We start from the raw sequence: 20483 nt of genomic DNA, 5'->3' as shown, positions 1-20483 counted from the left end.
GCGCCGGGTGCCCTGATCCGGCGGTGTAGGCGCCCTGGTGTGTGTGCTGGGGTGCATGGGGTCCCCTCCCTCGGCCGGGGGAGCTGTGGTGGTGGCGGCGAGCTACAGGGTTGGATGGTGGCGTGTCGGCGCCACGATGGTGGTAGTGCGCCTGTGTGGAAGGTTCTGCCAGCGTACTGGTGAAGCTACTGTGATGCGAACTGTGACTCTCCCGGATGTTGTTGTTGATCTGCTCTTGCTGCTCTGGTGTGTGATGGGTTCTACGATCTGGGTTGAGAGAAATCCCTACTTCGATGAGGTTGATAACGGCGACGCCCGCGGGCGTTGTTCCCTTCCTGAAGGCGTCGTCTAGCACCCGATCGGCACTACTAGAGATTCCCTTATAACCGAGGGTCTAATCACCGTCGGATATGTTTGATCACCGTCAACTGTTACTATAACCGACGGTACACCGTCGGTAATCTCCCGTCGGCGTTGTTTGGTCGGCCATTACATGAATGAACGACGGTACGGTCGGGTAATATTGTTACCTACGGTAGTAAGCCGACGGTGAGCCGTCGAGCATATTATCGCAAGCTGCTAGCTAGTATTAGCCGACCATGCTTATAGCCGACGGTTCCTCGTCGGGCATTTACCATCTGACGGTTCTTTCTTCCCGTCGGTACTCCCAATAATCGATGGTACGTTCGCCCCGACGGACTTGTTTATAACTATGAGGAGAACCAAACGTCAGCTAGTTATATATACTATGGTGCATGCATCCCTTCAGGAAATATGTTAGTCAAGGGGTGAGCGAACATCGTCAATTTATGAATTCACCAACGGTCTAAAGTCCCTGTTGGCACATTGTGTAACCGAGACATTTCTTTCACCTCATATATTGCTTTCACGGGGTGTTCCACATGATAGCAATATTTCAAAATATTGGCATCTCAAATACATTTCATACACAAGCACATTGCATTAACCATAATCATCAAATGTCAAATGTAGAACAAGGTCATGTTTTGCAAAAAGATAAATTGTCCACTAAGACAAATTTGTCCATAAGATAAAGTATTTCAAATATCTAACATAAATTCATTTTGCCATGACTTGAAGATCACTACACTTTTATGGCCAATCAACATCGCCATGACCATAGTCATTATATCCGCCATATTCATAGTCATTATATCCATCATCACCATAGTTATCATATTGCTCATCACCATACAGATCATCCTCGACATAGTTATCATCTCCCTCATTGTCATAGTAGTCATCCTCATCACCATTTCCATGACTTGTACTACCTCCAGTTCTGCTACCCATTCCCTAAGTAATGACAAGACTAGTTGTCAGTATAATGTAGCTGAAATTTAAGTGGCCTACAGGGACAAACTTAATATTTCTAATTGTCACGTTAGCTGCTAAGCCGCTAGTTAAAAGAATAAGTATCTAACAATATGATTGTCTATTCACCTTTTGACCGTTCACATGAAATTCTCACAGGACACATAAATCAACAAGAATAGATATTCCATGCAAATTGTCCAAGTAGAGTGGATATCTATCTGCAACCCCACTATATGAGTAGCATTTACGTTTTCTAGTCTCATGACATAGTCGACTGAGTAAACTTATTTTTTTTTCAACTAGCCGAACAAGTAAACTAACAGAACTCTATTTGCTAGCTTGGGCATATAATAAACTAATTAACAATGACATGTACAAAAGAGGTTAATATAAATTCCATTCAAATAGTTGCGATAGCAAGAGCTCACATAAAATTAACATCAACAAAAGTTTGGATTGTTACGACACATAGAATATTTATCCGAGGAATTTTTTATTATACTACACATACAGTACCTAGCATGGAGATAATTGGAATCCTGAAACTAGCAATTCAGATTATCATGAGTGTGTATGACTGATCTAACCTTTTCACTTCCATGTTGACGGATATCACCTGGCCCCCTTCGAAATCCGCCTTCAGAGTCTGATGTGGACTATGTATCATACACAGAAGTCACACATCATTTAATAGTTCCATTGATGCAAGCCTACCATCAAGATGGGTTAAACTTACCAAGTCAGTTGCAGCTGATTGCATTATGCCATCAAAGTCCACTCCCCCTTTCTCAGCCAAAGACTATAAACTTCAGGATGTTAGCGCAAACCTATCCACTCATACTTTGATTTATAAATTTATAAGAGAAGGAAAGAATACCTGCACAACAAGCTCAATGCCACGAAGACGCTTGTTCTCCCGCTTCAAATGTTTGTTCTCTCTTTCTAGACGGTCCTCCCTAGCAGACCGCACCGGTTCTGAGGCCATCACCCTTTTAGACTTAAACTTCACCTTCTCTTCTTTGCTAAATAACTCATTAGCAATTCCCAGCCTTCCATGTGGCATTCTACCTGCAGCTTCATAGATGATTTGTCCATCTAAATCTGGGTGCTCCTCTTCCCAATTTTCTCCGTGGGCATTTTTCATTGCTTTATCAAAATCCTCCTTTTCAAATAAAAAATTAATGGTGAACTGTAGTGTTATGCACATAGTTCTCATGATGACTCAAATAAACAGTCACAAGATTTTACTAACCCAACGATCAGCAGTTCTTTGACTGCATATCCGTTCTTGATCAGTCCCTCGATACAAATTGTGCGTGTGAAGCCAAGCACCAGATATTCCAGGGTCTTTCCCAGTTTTGAGTTTCTGTATTTCAAGAGTGTGAACAACATCCTATGTAAATGAAACTTTCTTATTCAAGTAAGCAGAAAGATGCTTGAGGAAAATAGAGTACCAGAAATTGACGTGTGGCGACAGCATTTCTCGCACCACTGCAATGGAAGACGGTGTCCCCATTCGCCAGCCTGTTCCTCTTGTTCGTTAAAGATAACCTTCTAAATTCAGCACTACTCCAGTGCTCACATAGTAGACGCCAACCAACATCGGTACTGAAGTCAACTCTCTTTGCAGAAATTAAAGCTTCCTTAGTTGGCCAACGATTACCGTCCTCATCCACTTCTGTTAGTTCTATAGGCAATTTTCCCTTCTTTTGTAATCTTTTGATGGCTGCCGCCTTTTCCTCATGTAGCATCTGTTTCACTTTCCTAGTCAAGTTCTCCTCCAAAACACCTTCTGCCTTCTCTTGCTCCAATGGGTCACACTTGAAACGCCACTGTCAAAAACCATCCCAAAATATTTTTGTTAGTTACTTGTGTATTTGTGGAAGTGAGCGGCCGCACAATCATCAAAGCTTCCAACACCTCATACATCAACCAACTATTAATGTTCCCTGATACACAACAATCAATGTAACCTGATGCACACAAGTATTAATGAAGCTAATCACTAGTGGACAATTTTTTGACCCTGATGCATGTGCATCAGGGAGCAGACATGCAGCTCCGCCCCTGATTCTAACTACCACCCATCCACCAAGTTTTATTATGTTCACCTCTATTTCAGAATTCTAAGTAATAGTAACTAGACAACTATTTCAAAATTCTCAAAGTATTTATAGAAACAATGCCTATACGTAAGTGCATATACTTACCCAAAATTCTTCCACAATTTTGGAACCAGCTGTTCTAACTTCTGGACCAGGGGACCACTTGTAGTCCTCCCAACACAATACCGGTTTCTGGTCATCTTTTGGACCAATTGGCGGTGGATACATCTGCCGCACTAAGGCACCTTGCACAGTTGATGGATCACGAGCGGTGTATGGGTGCCTTTCCCATAACCTATTATTATCAAAGATCAAAGCAGAAAGATAGTTAGCACATAAATATCGCTCCAATAAATAAAGCAATTGGAACATTTAATACTTACACGCCTTTGGGCACTATAAGCGGTCGATCAATTTCCTCTAGTCTGAGACCGGCTGAAGTCCTAGTTCTTGGAGTTCTAGCTTTTCTAGCCTTTGCAGTTGACTGAGTTGATCCATTGTTTCCTACGGAGGCACTAGAAGAAGATCGATTCGTCCTAGGCATTGACAAAGGCCTATGACTCAAGCAGCCCATCCTGTTTACAAAGTGGCAAATGCATGCTTATTAGAAACATTATGTAACAACCAAACTGGAAATACTATCGACCATAGTATATTGTTCAGCAATTATGTTACTAAATCACAATATAATATGTATTACTACCAATAATAAACATACTATATTATTCACTGGTCACACCATTATATAATATTTATTGGTACCAAGGAACAAAATCACAAGTGCAAAGCTATAAATGTTCAGTAATCATCATCATCATATTCGGAGTCATGCTCTATTGCATCATCCTCATCTTCGGTCTCATATGTCTCTTCTTGTCCTTCCTCTTCTGGTAAATTTTCTTCTTCCTCATCGGTACTATCTTCTAATTCATCTTCTGCAGAATCTTCTCCCTCAACATTATTATTTTGATTTTCTATTATTTCAATTTCAGATGGATCAAGCTCCACATCATCTGCCTCCTTTCTTGACTCGGCAGATTCATCAACAAATTGATCAGCATCTACAGAAAAAATACCCAGCTGACCATCTTCCTGGAAATATTCATCCGTAGTAGATGGGTCATTTGTGTAGTCATCAAGGTTACTCAAGCTGCTACATGGCTGAATAGTGTACACAACCCTCCAACCACGAAGATCTTTCCTGGAGGATGCATACTGCAAGTAATAAGCTTGTGTAGCTTGATGAGCCATGGCAAATGGTTCAAAGTTGCTCAGCCTTGAAGACCACTTTATCTCCACCAAACCTAATTTTGCATTTGGCCTCACACCTTCGATAGGATCAAACCAACGACATTTGAAGAGTACCATCTCAATTTTTCTACCAGCTGTGAAGGATACTTTGATAATTTCCTCAATGACACCATAATACTCAAGATGTTCAGTCTGTGAGATGAAGGAAGACAAACAAACCCCTGTGTTCACCGTTTTCAACCTTCTACGTTTCTTCTCATATATCTCTGATCTAAAGCGAAAGCCATTCACATCATAGGAGCTATAGGAATAGGCTCTAGAGCTGCATCCATTAGCTAAATTCCACAAGTCCTCATCAGTATTGGGATCTTCTTTGCACTACAATGAAATGGAAAAAAACACAGATTCTGAAATATAGTAGTAGTTGAATGGAAAGGATATAATTATAATGCTAATTAAAATGTGCTTACAGCAATCTCGAACCATTCCACGAATTCAGATGCCATCATTTTCTCAAGGCCCTCTGTTGTCAAGTTGGGACGCCTCGCATATTTTTCATCCTCAAATGCTCTGCAAATCCGCGTATGATAATAAATATGTTGCAAACTATAATTGTAGAAGTGCAAACTATTCATCACTTACTCTCGAAATCTATCAACAGCAGAGCAGTTAGTCAGAATGTACAACCTTGCTGCATTCAACTCTTCACACGATAGTTCTCGGGCAGTACGCCTTCCATGCAGGTTTCCTTCATGCTGAAACACATCTAAGGTACAACCATCATTATGCACGCGTGTTCCTCCGTTATTATACCGAGGATTCTTCTTCCATATAGTACGAACATGATCTCTAAAGTAAAGAGAAACACAATTCGTGATCTCCTGCACAATACAAGCTTCAACGATTGAACCCTCCACTCTTGCCTTGTTTCGCACTTTTAAACGAAGATAGTGCATTGCCCTATAACAAATTATTAGAAATTTAGTTGATAAATGACATAAATATATCAAAACACAATGTACAGATCAATGTTATATAGTTTAACATACCTCTCAAAAACATACATCCAACGATATGCCACAGGGCCGGCAACCCTTGCCTCATATGGAAGATGCACAATCAGGTGTTGCATTACATTGAAGAAGCCTGGTGGGAACATTTTCTCAAGCTTGCATAATAGAACAGGAACCTCCTCCTCAAGTTCACGCATCCGTTTTGGAACAATTTCTTTGGCACACAATTGCCGATAAAAAAAACTTAACTCTGCTATGACCTTCCATTCAGGTTCTGGGATGAAACCTCGTAGGGCAACTGGCAGGAGGCGCTCCATGATGATGTGGTGGTCATGGCTTTTGAGCCCAAAGAATTTTTTTTGATTCAAGTTGACTGTTTTACTCAAATTAGCAGCAAACCCATCAGAAAACTTCACTTCTTTAAACCACTTAAGGATGGTCATTTTATCTTCCTTGCTGACACAATATTTCGCTCTAGGTTTCTTCCACACACCCCTTGAATTCTTGTTCAGGTGTAGCTTTGGTCGATCACAATACAAAGCAACATCAAGGCGTGCTTTGTTGTTATCCTTAGTTTTCTCAGGAATATCAAGGCATGTATTTAGTAAAGCCTCAGATACATTTTTCTCATTGTGCATTACATCAATGTTATGGCGAAGGAGCAACTTTTGAAAATACTCTAGCTGCCACAAACCACTTATAGCGATCCAATTGTGCTCCTTCCCAAACCCCTCAAATTTACTCTTGCCAGTTTCATCAGGGACAAGACTTTGGAGTTCTTCATACACCTCTTCTCCAGACAAGGGCTTTGGTGGACGATTTAAAACTGTTTTTTTCTTGAGAAAACATTTCACACTCCTACGAAATGCATGGTCAGTGGGAAGGAATCTCCTATGGCAGTCGAACCAGCAGGGTTTTCTCCCATTCTTTAATGAGAATGTCTTTATGTCAGATCCACATATAGGGCAAGCAAGCTTTCCATGAGTGCTCCAACATGCTACTAATCCATAAGCTGGAAAGTCATGAATAGTCCAAAGCAAAGCTGCCTTTAAGGTGAAATTTTGCTTTCGATAACTATCATAAGTTTCTACACCATTTCTCCACAAATCATCAAGTTCGTTGACTAGAGGCTGCATAAATACGTTTAGGTTCTTTCCTGGATGATCTGGACCAGGAATAACTAGTGCAAGAATCAGGTTACTCTGCTTCATGCACATTTCCGGTGGAAGATTATAAGGTACTACAAATACTGGCCAACAAGAGTAGGAGGCTGCTTTAATACCAAAAGGTGTGAAGCCATCAGTCGCTAGACATAGCCTTATATTCCTTACTTCCTCAGCAAACTTTTTGAATTCCTTATCAAATTCCTTCCAAGCTTCTCCGTGAGAAGGGTGAAGCATTACTTCATCACTGTTATGAGGCCTTGCATGATAGTCCATGTGCTTGGCAGTGCTTTGTGACATGTACAACCGTTGTAGTCTGGGAGTAATTGGGAGATAGCGCAGAACTTTTCTTGGTATCTTCGTAGATTTATTTCCTGCGGTTGTTGCCTCATATCTAGGTTGTTTACAGATAGTGCATTTTTCTTTATTTTCATTCTCTTTATAATAAATCATACAATTATTGGGGCATGCATGAATTTTGACATAAGGCATTGCTAGACTATGCACAAGCTTCTTGGACCTATGGAAGTTTGCTGGGAGATCTTTTGCAGCATCATCCCCAACAATGTCATGTATAAGAGACATCATCTCATTGTAACAAGCTTCTGACAGGTTGTGTTGTGTTTTAATAGTCATTAGCCTTCCTACAATGGATAGATGTGATTGTGTGGTCTTGTCATGCAATGGTTTGTCAGCTTCCATCAACATTTCAAAGAATTTTTTGGCAGCTTTTGTTGGCTCATCACCTTTAGAAACTCCTTCAGCAACTATTGCATCAACTAGCATGTCATTCATTCTATCTCCATCCCCCACATTATCATGTTCTACATTTTCAGGTACAACAGACTCCCCGTGGCTAGTCCATCTCTCGTACCCTAACATGAACCCATTGTTGCACAAGTGTATGGTCATGGCATCCCTTGTGCGCTTATGACGACAAAAGCACTTGCTGCAAGGACAATGGGATTCCCCGTCTACAGCAGCATCGGGCAATGAGAAAGCATGATCTAGAAAATTATCTACTCCATGTTGCCAAGCTTCACTGATCAATTTCCCTTGTCTCTCTTTGTACATCCAACTACGGTTGACATCTACATTGCTACAAAAATGTTGAACCGGTTGGGTTTTATACATTAGTTATATATGGAAGCAGGAGGTGTAGTATAAGCATTGGATTTAATCATGAATGTAAAGTGTAATATACATTAATCATATTGTAATAGCGAGAACATCAATCAAACAATTCTATATTTGGCCTACATTGGCAATAACATCAATCAAACAATTCTATAGTTTTCATGTAGTGTACTATATAATAGTGTTGTGAATCAGAAAGAAAGTAGAGTCATATGATAGCTCCATATTTTAATTTCCTGGAAAATAAATTACCTACTGCAGCACCAAGCAAGTTGTACAAAAAATGGGTGAAACCACCTTAAAGTTGATACGGTACTTAAGGGGGTGTGACAGATGACGATGAGAGACAGGAATGGGGAGGGAGAAGAGAATGATACCGTGGCGCCCCACTGTGATCACTGCGTGCCGGTTGATCGGCCATCGCAGAGGAAGCAGAGGAACTCCTGACCACCCGTCAGAGTGGAAGCAGAGGGACGCCAGGCACCCCTCGAGCTAGATTGGTTTGGAGAACGAGGACACGCTTGTTTTCAAAGAGGATCGGGAGACGATGGCAGTTAGTTTAGGAGCTGATTTGGTGCGAGGTGCGCTGGAGCGCGAGAGTTTTTTGGTGGGCGCGCCAAGAAATCAGCGCCAGATCGCCAAATAATTCGGAAAAAAGAGTTCACGGCTGCGAGGTGGGCACTACCCACTACGCGAGAAACGTGAAAGAAAAATTAGATAACTACAAGACCACCCCAACGGATCCAACAGAATCACGAGAATGTTTGGCCGTGGACAACTAACTCGATTATATTATCCCACGCAAACCACGGTACATCACATAATCGTGTCAATGTTGCAACAAATGGTCTCTGTTGTACGTGTTGATTAACCAATTGACCAAATAACTCAGTCTCCACATTTATTTGTGTCAAAGTTGCTTCAACTTCAGTTTTAAGAAAATAAATCTCAAATTGAGTACTGTAGAGTACTGACCTGAAGAGATTGGGTGTGGTTAGATCGTGGCCCGCCCAGATGGCCACACGGTTGAAGAAGTCTCCGTGCTTGCAGGATGGACGGTCGAACTGGACGCGGCGGCGCTACCTCCGGCGGCGCTATCTCCGGCGGCTAGTCCTCGTCCGTTTTCTCCACCAGTGCGGGCTCTCCTCACCCAACCCCCGCATCCCCATCCAGCCCATGGTGGCACGGGACTGCTGCTGCTACCTATTACTTGGCTTTGGAGTCAAATCTGAGACGAGAGTGGAGGAGGACGGAGGCAAGTCAGTGACCCATCTAGGCGGCGACCGGCGTTGAAAGCTGAATGTGAGCAGATAGATGTAAGCCACAGGAGAGAGGGGATATAAGCGGTGGAACTGGTCAACGTTGCTTTGGAGATGTTTAGTAGACGTAAGTTTGGCAAAAGAATAGTAAAAGTCTGGTGTCCGTCTGGTATAGCATGCACAGTCGAACTCGTTTGGTCTTGGGTTCGAACCTTGCAGTACACTTTAATTTTTCCCACACGCGTCATTATTTATTTTATTTACAATTAATATGTATGAATATGATATACTCCACTTTTACCTTTTTGGGCCATTTGTCCTTTATTAAAATCCTATTTTTATTCTTACATTTCTTATACATCAATTTTTTAAACCTGAATTGTGCACATACATGTTTGGTATGATCAAAATTCGGTGGAGAATCTATGTGTGTGTTGTATTTGGTTCCACCGATGAACGGTCCATTTGTTGCATTAGACAAGGATTACACTAAAGAATCATATGCATATCATGATTCTATTTTTAATTTTGACACATAGAACTCATGCTTGTTATAATTCACAATAGTATTAGTACTTTATGACGATCATCTGTAGGTGTTTACGAAGGACCCTAAAATGATGGTGAAAAATATGAACGGTTTCATATATTGTACGAATATAACCTCACTGTTGCAGGGACGCCACCACTTTGAAATGGTAAGAGCGGCTCTGCAGACAATTTGTATAAAGAGCGATATGCCTCCCTTTTACTTCCTTGACTACCAGGAAAAATAATGGTCGCAACTTCGGACGAATTGAAGGATCATACGTACATATATATAGGATTGTATGAATTGCACACGACATTTTCTTAAATTTTAAATACAATACTCATCTTCGTTATAATTTAAAAAACACACATAACTTAAAAAATAATAACTTGGTACGTGGTTTTACCATATAGAATATAGTAATGCAGAAAAACACCATCGCGCATCATTGCTGGACGGCAAGGCACCTCCCTGGTGATTCTAGGTGTGGACTCCTTTAAGAAACATTGATACCTCCTTTACTTCCTTGGCCGCAAGGAAGAAGAATGGTCGCGAGAAAGAAGCACATGCACTCCACGACAAGACGTTGTGTGCCACACGATCGACAACAAGCCAACTTAGATGTAAACATCGTAGTACGTTGAGCGCACTACTATAAAGGGCAGTGATGTCGTAAGAGAAGATAAATCGGGGTACGGACAACAGCTTCTTCTCTGTTCACAATGGTTGTGTCGTTACGGTACTTCTGTAAGTGCAACTTTTTAACCATCATATTTGTATTAATTAATATATATTGTGAAAAACAACATAATGCACTTACAACAATACCTAAATCTTAGTTCTGAAATCTTCTTATATATATACGTAACTATCTGAATATAATATATCGGTTATCCTACATTTATCGACGTTGTTCATTGAAACATATCGTCGAGAGGGAAAGTTAATCGTCGGATATTTCTATAGACCATCGATCGGGTATTTTCTCAAATAACCGAGAGGCAAATATATGTACCATCGGCCATTTTCACTCATACATGAGAGTTTTGATTTTGTCTTGAGCTATTACTTTTTCTCCATCGATGGACATTACATGTAATTAAACTCCATGGGAGTAGTAAAACCCGTCACACATTACATGTAATCTTTGAGGGTGTAAGAAAAATTGTCAGCCATTATAAGTAATCCCTGACAATGTACAAAAAACCATCGGCCATTACAATTAACCGTCGGGCATTACATGTAATCCCCGTGGGTGTAGGGATACCCGTCGGGCATTACATGTAATCCCCGTGGGTGCAGGAGAAACTGTCAAGATTTACAATGAACCGTTGGGCATTAGGTTGGATACCCGAGGGGCGGATTTTCACCGTCGGCCACTTTAGTATACCGTCGGGTATTCACGGTAATAACTGTGAGTTCGCACTAACCGTCGGCATTTGAAACTACCGTCGGCTAATACTGTAATAACCGACGGGCCGTCGGTTATTAGATTTCACCGTCGGAAATATGGGGATTTCTAGTAGTGCGGGCTACCTTCCTCGAGCTCGGGGGAAACTCTTTGTTTCTTTGAACCGGACGACGACGGCGCCAAGGCGTCGTAACCTTCTTGAAGACGTTGTCTTGTTCCTCGAGGAACATCTACGGTGCGGCTCGAGTCAAGGTCGACGGCTCTTTGGGCGTGGGCCCCCTTGGTACAATGTTCGCCATGTTCCGTGTTCTCTCGATGACATCTTTCCTTGGTCCGCCCAAGCCGTGCCGTTCACTTGCCGACTTTCCCTGGCACATTTGGGTGGCTGTATGTTGGTTTGTGTTGGCCGTTGGTCTTGGTCTTGGTGTCGAGGTCTCGGCGTTGGTTGTGACGTGGCTAGGTTGCTGTATAGATTGCCTTATTGTCTTTGGCATCAGGTTAGACTAGGGAAGCTTGTATCATAATAGATAGGGTGTGTGTGTGATCATGGTTGTGAAGGCTCACCCTTGTGATTAGCATTGTACTGGCCGAAAGGCCTTGCATCCGTCTTCTATACCGCTTCTTCTTTAATAATATGATACACATGCTTATGTGTATTCTAGGGAATGTTAGTACTGACATGCTGATTCCTGCGAGTAAAAAAGAGGAACAAAAGTAAGAAAGGTAAGAAGCTAGCATCTATCCGGAATCTTGATAGAGGTTCTCATAACAATATTGTGCGTTTGACGATACGGACCCATGATTGGAATTGGACGCACACAAAAGCTGTTGACTAACACTTGGTCGGGTAGCAAAGAATGGATGTCGTTGCTCTCTCTCTTTTGGAAAACCGGCCCAGATGTGAGCAGGTCCACTGAAATTTAATCAACTTTGTGGCTTTTGTCAGAGATTTCCACGTTCACAAAGCGCGTGATTCACGGTGGCTATAGTAGTCAATATACTTTCTCCATCTTGTCCATCCATCAGGGTCATATAGACCATGTAACGTAGGAACAGAGATGCTCTTCGATTAGCTCTAACCCTGTACCCAGCTGTAATGATGATTCCTCCATTGCATCTTCGGTCCTGCATCCGATGCTCCAGTATATTCTTCCGTTCAGTATGGAACTGCTAGGCTAGGGGTACTATATATCAGTTGGTTGGGACTTGGGAGATTATTATTGTCATAGTGGAGATTTTCTACGGTCCTTGCGAAGGTACCAAAAGGTACACAAAAGTACCACTAAAATGTCGCAGATGACCATCGCCCTCGTCTGTACCAACCAATTCTACTCATTTTTATGCGAGAGAGGGCAGGGAGAGCCACCAGACCATAACAAGGAAAAACAATTGAAGACAAGGTTCATGTCCATTGGATGATAGGTCATTTCTACCTAACCATTTAAAGTGTATAACCCTAGCTTAACTTGGTTGGTCGATGTGGAAAGTATCATATACTAGTATCATGCATGTTATATTAGCGTATGCTACTATACATCCCTAATACATAATATCATATGTTGGTATCATAGAATAGTTTATTTATTATCATGCATGACACATAGTAGCATATCATTTACTATGATATGAATATGATACTCAACTCTCTCTTCATTTGATTACACGCCACCTTATTGAAATTGCCTAGTTGACACGCATGATACTGCCTATGATATTCCTGCATTGTCGTTTTTCTTTCATAATTTTCTCGAGTTTTGTATTGCAATGTTCTAAGTTGGGGGATATTATTTTTGCATGGGTAGATACTCGTGCAATGTTCTTTACCTGAAGGCTTTCTGGCAATTTTGTGTTTGTCTGGGTTGCGTAAGGGGTAACGCCCGACAAAATACCCCCTTGGGGGTGCTTAGCTACGAGTCTTATGCAATATGTCGCCAGAACACTCTTATGTAGTGTTTGAGTCCTTTATGACTAAAGCGAGTTTGAAGCATTTGCATATTTTCCTCTTTAATTGCTAGCCCCTCGGTACTGAGTATTGCCCACTTTCACACTAAGACTTGATGCATACTACGCAGGTACATTTGAAATTGTGGGAGAACTTCCTTTTGTTCTCCAGAAGTAAACCCTACATCTCCTCAAAATAGCCATCATTACCTACCTATCATGATAGGATTTTTGAAATATATGTGAATTTATAGGTCAGAGAATGGAGGTAGAGAGGCCAGCAGGGAGGGAGAAGCCATCAGGGCGGCGCGCCGACCTCCCTGGCCGCAACTTGTTGGCTTGTCCCTCCCTCGTGTGGCCCTCTTGTCTTCTCCCGAGACTTCCAGGTTTTATTTTGGCCCAGAAAAAATAAAAATAAAAAGTTTCGGGGCAATTGGACTTCTTTTGATACTCTAAACCTGAAAAGTAAAAAACACATAGAAAATAGAAAATGGCATTAGGCATTGGGTCAATAGGTTAGTGCTAAAAGATAATATATATTGATAAATTATTACTTTAAAGTATCCTAGAATGATAATATAACACCATGAAACAATCAAAAATTATAGATATGTTGGCGACGTATCAATGGGCCCTGCTAGGAACAAAAACTTTCGCTCCACGGATTAATGTATATCCATTTATCACCTAGGGAAATCTTGCTACTTACGAAAAAACCCTGATAATGGGAACCCAACTAGTTGTTAGGCTATACCTAGCCGATGAAAATGACAATGCCATGTGGCAGTCGTAGTATGCCGAGTGCCAAAATCACCATGCTTGGCATACATGTATGCCAAGTACCAAAAACTAGGTGCTCGGCATACTGCATGAACAAGAACTAAAAAAGCATGTCGTTGACCCCATCATGGGTTCGGTCTGGACTGGGTTGGTTAGGAGGCGCACGAGCGTATGGTTCGCGGCGACCTTGTCGCATCCTCAATTTAGAGGTGGGCGGGAGGTGTGGTGTGACGGAGGTGTGTGCACGTGGTCAATGGCAACCTCATCGTGGCCTCGATCGCACTGGGAAGGGGACGGGGGGACGCGTGCAAGATTATAGGTGGCAGGCGATGGAGTCATCGTGACCTCTATTCAACTGAGGAAGGCGTACAACAGAGGTGCAATGTCGACGGCGACCTTACCGTGGCATCGATCTGGAACGGTGGAGGGGGGAGGTGCATGGCGGTGGGAAAGAGGGGGGGGGGAGAGAGAGAAGGGAAGAGGGCGGTAAGAGGGAAGTAAGAGGTGAGAAGGGATACACATCGATGAACGTTGGATTGGAACAATTGAATGGCCAGAAGGCGCGATCTGTGGGACTCCCGGCATTGATTTGTCAGCAAACTGTGTTTATATGACTTCCAAAAAAATAATACTTGTATGAAGGAGACATGAGGGAAAACATTTGCCGAGCAACATGTGTATGCCGAGTGTTTTTCTCGTTCCTTTTTGTGTTTGCATAATACCAAGTGTGTGTAGAGTATATTTTAAGATGGTGGATATATTGGCTTGTATGCCGAGTCCGTATATATATGGAGTGTTTTGTGACGGTGGTCGACATATTGGCCTGTAAGCAGAGCACCCCGTGAAACAACACTTGCATACAACCGACCACTGGGTACAGACAGATTTTCTTGTAGTTTACAAAATAATTTTCTCACAGGAAACTTCAGATGAGCAACAATACTGGCACCTGCACGACTATTATCAACACGTTATTGTTTATGCCTCATATTATCAACACGTTGATATAACAGAACAAAGGCATTGCATACCCTGCATGCGGGAATCTACAGCACCGCATACCCTCCAAAAAGGTTGTATACATATTAAAGCTTGCACGACTCATGCATGAGCCATGCATGGCTGCATCTAGACCACCTCAACAGAACGCGCAAAGTCCACCGCCATCACTTGCTGCCCCGGCGCCGCCGCCTCAGCAGCGCATCTCCTGGGAACGTCGGCGACCGGGCGCACCTCGGCGCACGAGCTCTTGTCGGCCTTGCCGACGTTGATCACGACGACGTGGTCCTCTGCGGGCACCTTCCATGCCTCTTTCCCCTCCTTGGCATCGCTTGCCACGACCGGCGTCGCGTTCATGTAGAACATGTAGAGGACCATCTGGATCATCCCGAATGTGAAGCCAAGGATGTTTGGGAGCTGGAAACACAAATTTAATCATCGATCACTGCTCATGCTTGAGAATTGTAACCGTATATGTATCAGACAATATAAGTGTTGTTTGTGTAGTTACCGCGACGTATTTGTCCTTGATGAGCAGGCCGTAGAGGAACCAGACGACGGCGCTGAGGGTGAGCGTGAGGGAGAGGGAGAAGGGCATGTACTCCACACTCTTGGTCTTGATCACACGACCCTTTGGGAAGGACAGAACACATATAGTTAGTTAACATGTACAAGAGTTTGCGCCATGAGCAACAATATATACAACAAAGTTTATGGGTCGGTGGCTCACGATGATGCTGAGAGGTGCGACGAAGACACAGACGGAGAAGCCGACGCAGATCCACCCGAGCGATACAACCCGTGTCTCACCGTGGAAGGCAAAGAGGGTGAGGAGGAAGATTAGCCCGAAGCCGGCGACGTTGAGGAGGAGGACGATCTTGGCTGTGAAAATCTTGGCCTTCCTGGGGGCGTAGACGAGGTACATGATGATGTAGACGGTCTCGATGACGCAGCCGGCAGCGTTGATGGTGATGAGGAGGCCCTCGCCGGTCTTGACCAGCGCGTAGAAGATCCACAGCATCGCGCTGAACAGGGCCACGACGTAGGGCACCGACTGGAACCCCTCAGTGGATTTGCTCTTGAAGATCCGGTAGAATGTTGGTCTAATATTTATTGTTGTGTGTACATTAGTTATGAGAGAACTTATTAAGATGGTCTATCAAATGAAAACTAGAAATGACAGAGGCACTTTGCTTACATCGGGGCGAGGAGGCTCGTAAAAGAGATGATGTTGCCTGCACGGCACAAAGTTAGAGAAGTTAGCAACCAGTTGTGATATTTGCAGGACACATTTACATCTTTCTTTTATGCGCTTTATCGTATGCAAAATAACATAGGCAGTTCATTTGTTGTTGCTTCTTGATGGGTTGTTGGTGCACCGAACTAGATGTCACTAGTGCTAGTACTAGACTACATCAATTAATCAATCTGTGGCAAAGATAAGATATATAGATAGATGCTGCAAAAGGATGATCTTAAACGACACAAAGTAGTCTACTAATACTGCACTAGCAAATAACAGCTGTAATAAGAGACTATCATAATACAAGGGGTAATTCTTGGACATCTTTTTCTCGTGGTGAGAATAATATACCCAGTAGGCCGAAGGCGAATGCCCAAGGGTGCTCCATGGATAGGCCAGCCATTGTGATACGAAGATATTGAAGGGAAATAAGACAGATATGAAGTTGACAACAAGCCTGCTGGCAAATTAATCAACAGTGGGGCTAGAGGTTGTTTTTTGCTCTTCTCTCACTCTCTGCCTCTCTCTAACCCTAGACTCCTGGAGGGGAGAAGGGAGAGGTCTGAAGAGGAGAGCTCACTGTGTTGGTTGGAACTCTTGGCCTGAATTGTAAGGTTGTTAATGGGGTGCTTTATATAGGCAGGAAGATTACATGACTGCCTTGGTGTATGCAAGCTATCCTATCACACATATGCCACACAAAATTAATGATTGGCTTTCTAGAAAGAAAAAAGTTTCCAGCAATGCATAATTGAGCTTATCTAATGTGCTATGCTTTTTTCCCCGAAAAATCTGATGTGCTATGCTTGATAGAGATAATGATAGAATTTTTCAAAAGTTGTCGCTTTGGTGTACACTTTAGCTTTACTGTGCATAATACATCCGCTCCTGAATATTTATACACCCGGAGTTGTGTTATACTACGTCATTCTTCCGGTCTTCCCAACCTTAGATCTTTGGGGTGTGGTAATAGCCGCCACGCAACTGTAAACGAAATGAGACATTCCAACTGGGAGGACTCTTCACACTATTAGTTGATTATTGATTTTACGGAATGAAATGTCTTACAAGGAACAAATAATTAACTTTTGTATATAGACATAGTGTCCAGTAGCTGAATTAACTTAGCAGCCTTTTCGCATTAAAAATCTACAAGCAAAGAGTCATTAAATTAATATGCTGACATTCTCATACTTTTCGGTGATCCGCGTGTATGTTTTTCATGATTTGAGACTAACTATCACGACATGCAGTGGTCAATTCATTGCATGTAATGATATTAATTAGCAAACTAACATTAATTTCTCTTATTTTCCTCTCCGTCTAGGTCGCGGTGCACAACCTAATATGACTTATAAACCGAGACGGAGGGAGTACATGGCCTTGCAAATACATTCAAATAGTGTTACTCATCTTAAACTCATCCAAACACAGGTACCACAGTCCTGAAAAGATTAGTTTCAAGGGAATACAATCCAAATGAATTTACTTTCACCCTCTGCCTGAATAAGATATACACAGTCAATAGAACCACACACACTAGCAAATACAAAGTCATCCCAGACCAATACAACACAGACCTCCGCGTCGCTCCTAGGAGAGGCGACTTGGGTGGAACCCTAGTGCAGCCTCCACCCCTTCCCCCTACGATCAATCTTGCTTATCCCGCCATCGTCAAAGAACGCCTCCGGACAAAGTCCATGAGGCTGATGCTGGCGGCGGGTCCTCATCCTCCTCGCATGAATGATGGCGGCAGGGGGCCCATCGTTTCTCGTGTTGCGGGATCTCCGGCCGAAGATCATGGCAGCCCTGGATGGCGTGGTTCGTACAGCAGAGATGGACATCGAGGCGGTGGCCCCGGATTTCTACGGTGACCTCGAATACCATTGTGGCCGCGAAGGCGACACAGCAACCGGTTCGGGGGGGGGGGGCTCGGTGCATCTCAACTACTTATCTCTGCATGGTGCGGGTGGTGACGGCGGTGCCCGTTCAGATCTTCGGCCTACCGTAGGAAACCGGTGGATGGTGTGGTGATACGATCTCTAACATATCTATTTTTCGATTGCTCCATGCTATTATATTTTTCTAGGGTGCTTTTTAGGCATTTATTTGCTGATTAATATTATTTTAAGCACTAATCTATTAATCCAGTGCCAAAGTTCTAGTTGTTGTTTTCCGCATGTTCTAGTTGTTGTTTTCCGCATGTTTTTAGCTTGTCAGAAATATTGTACCAAAAGAAGTCCAAATACCCAGAACTTTTTGATTGTTTTTTTCTGGACAAAATAAGGACCTGAAAGCTTTGAAGGAGACCGGAGGCCCCATGAGGTGGTGCCAAGCCAACAGGGTGCACCCAAGGGGGGTGGTCGCGCACTGATGGCCTGGGGCCACCTGCCTTGGCCTCTAGCCCTCCTCCGTGTCCTATAAATTCACATTAATCCCAAAAACTCTAAGTAGCCTCTGGAAACACTTTTTCTGCCATCACAAGTCTCTGTTCCGCCATGTGTTCGTCTGGAGCCCTGTCCCGGTGCCTTGTCGTAGGGGGATCAATCACAGTGGGCCTTTACATCAACCTTGATGCTCCCATGCTGGTGTGTGTTTAGTTCACCACACACCCGTGGGTCAATAGTTAGTACCTAGATGGTTATCTATCTCTCTATGTTCTTCATTGCCATGATCATCACGACTCATGTGGTGATCCATCTTATGTAATCATTGTTGTGCGGTGCATTTGTTGGGATCCGATGAATTATGGGTTTATGTTTAGATTATTCATGAATAATATTTGAGTCTTTCTTGAATTCTTATATGCATGATTGTGATAGCTTCGCAATTCTCTCTGATCTATTGATTTGGTTTGGTCAAGTAGATTGATCTATCTTTAGTGGGAGAGGCGCGTTGTAGTGGGTTCAATCTTGCGGTGCTCAATCCTAGTGACAGAAAGAGATATGACACGTATTATATTCCTTCCACTAAGGGTAAAAACGATGGGGTTGATTCATATTAATTGGATTTACTTTCTCTACATCATGTGATTATTCTCCAAGCATTACTCTGTTTTCACTTAATACTCTAGATGCATGTTAGATAGAGGTGTGATAATAGTAGATACATGTAGAAGTCGGTCTCCTTTCTTAGAGATGTGATGCATATATGTAATGCTAATTGCAATGAATGAATACTACATAACTATTCGCTTTTCTATCAGTTGACCAACAATAATTTGTTTACCCACCATATGTTTTCTACAAGAGAGAAGCCTCTGAAGAAATCTATGGCCCCCGGGTCTATTCACAAATATATTTATCAAAACACTAAATACCTTGCTGCCTTTTATTGTTTGTATTTAATTTTTATATTTCATATATTTAAACTATCTATCTATCACTACTTATTACTTGCAAGTAACGAGTCCAAGGGGATTCACAACCCTCTTGCCCGCGTTGGGTGCAAGTGTGTGCTCTTTTGTGTGTAGACGCTAAAGACAAAAAATTGCGTGGTCCTCCTGTTGGTTCGATAACCTTGGTTCTCATTGAGGGAAATACTTATTTATATTGTGATGCATCATCCTTTCCTCTTCGGGGAAAACCCCAATGCAGATCACAAGTATGACATGGTCATTGGGTCCTTTTTGCTCTAAGATGATGGTGTTCTGCCGGTTGCCAACTCTCATGGATCTGCCATTGACGTGTTCCGAAATGCTCCGCCAAAGATCTTCATTCGGTGCTTCACGCATGTATATTGTTGGATCGAATGGAATTCGGTCATGTGCGCCCTTGTTTCAGCCCGAGTGGCTTCACGAGGGTCTGACGCGAAAGTTCGGTCTATGTTGACATTATGGGAGATGACGGTTTTTGGATATTCATGTTGAAGCCATTAGCATAGAACGTCATGGCGGATGAGCTCTGAGGCCTCGTAATGTAGATCGAGTCTTCGTGGAGATGAGTACTTTCCTTGGTGATTTGTGACTCATAGCCTTGACATCCGCAAGTACGGGCGGTAGCACATGCGGAGTACAAAGTCTTAGCTTTCAGGGTGAAAACTCAAGGCCTGACCTTAATTGGTTCTGTATGGCAGATACCTTGTCGAAGGCATTGATTTGATATCACGGATCTTCTCTAGGGTGAAGACCTTAGATCTAGGATAGGCTGATGGGGGTACTTGCACTAGTAGAGAAATGGCTAGCCAGAAGTTTTGTTGGTGGGGCGCCATCTCACACCAATGCAGAACAAGCACCTCAATACAACGCGTCGAGTTGCCTTTTCGACCCCTCCGTCGCCCATCATGCAGGAGACCAAGGGGACACAACCCCTC

The 20483-nt window shown here is 42.8% G+C and overlaps 1 protein-coding gene across 1 annotated transcript; it reads right to left on the bottom strand.

Moving 5' to 3' along the window:
* Positions 1-14888: 14888 nt before the first annotated feature.
* On the bottom strand, positions 14889-16792 carry LOC123401371 (bidirectional sugar transporter SWEET13-like). Its single transcript, XM_045095159.1, has 5 exons — positions 16524-16792; positions 16128-16164; positions 15660-16032; positions 15441-15560; positions 14889-15346 (listed from the first exon to the last, which is right to left on the bottom strand). Exons 1-5 carry the CDS (start codon positions 16573-16575, stop codon positions 15059-15061), a joined length of 870 nt encoding a protein of 289 aa, XP_044951094.1. The 5' UTR covers positions 16576-16792; the 3' UTR covers positions 14889-15058.
* Between the last annotated feature and the right edge of the window lie 3691 nt (positions 16793-20483).

Source organism: Hordeum vulgare, chromosome 6H, assembly GCF_904849725.1.
Source record: "Hordeum vulgare subsp. vulgare chromosome 6H, MorexV3_pseudomolecules_assembly, whole genome shotgun sequence".
Classification (NCBI taxonomy): Eukaryota; Viridiplantae; Streptophyta; class Magnoliopsida; order Poales; family Poaceae; genus Hordeum; species Hordeum vulgare.
Note: the sequence above shows the minus strand (reverse complement) of the source record. Positions and strands in the feature narration are given on the sequence as shown.

Coding starts and splice junctions, on each gene's coding strand:
- LOC123401371 (XM_045095159.1), bottom strand. CDS start 16,575: ATGGCTGGCCTATCCATGGAGCACCCTTGGGCATTCGCCTTCGGCCTA. Junction 15,561..15,659: donor TCGCACCTCTCAGCATCATC/GTGAGCCACCGA, acceptor TCCTTCCCAAAG/GGTCGTGTGATCAAGACCAA. Junction 15,347..15,440: donor TCAAGGACAAATACGTCGCG/GTAACTACACAA, acceptor TTGTGTTTCCAG/CTCCCAAACATCCTTGGCTT.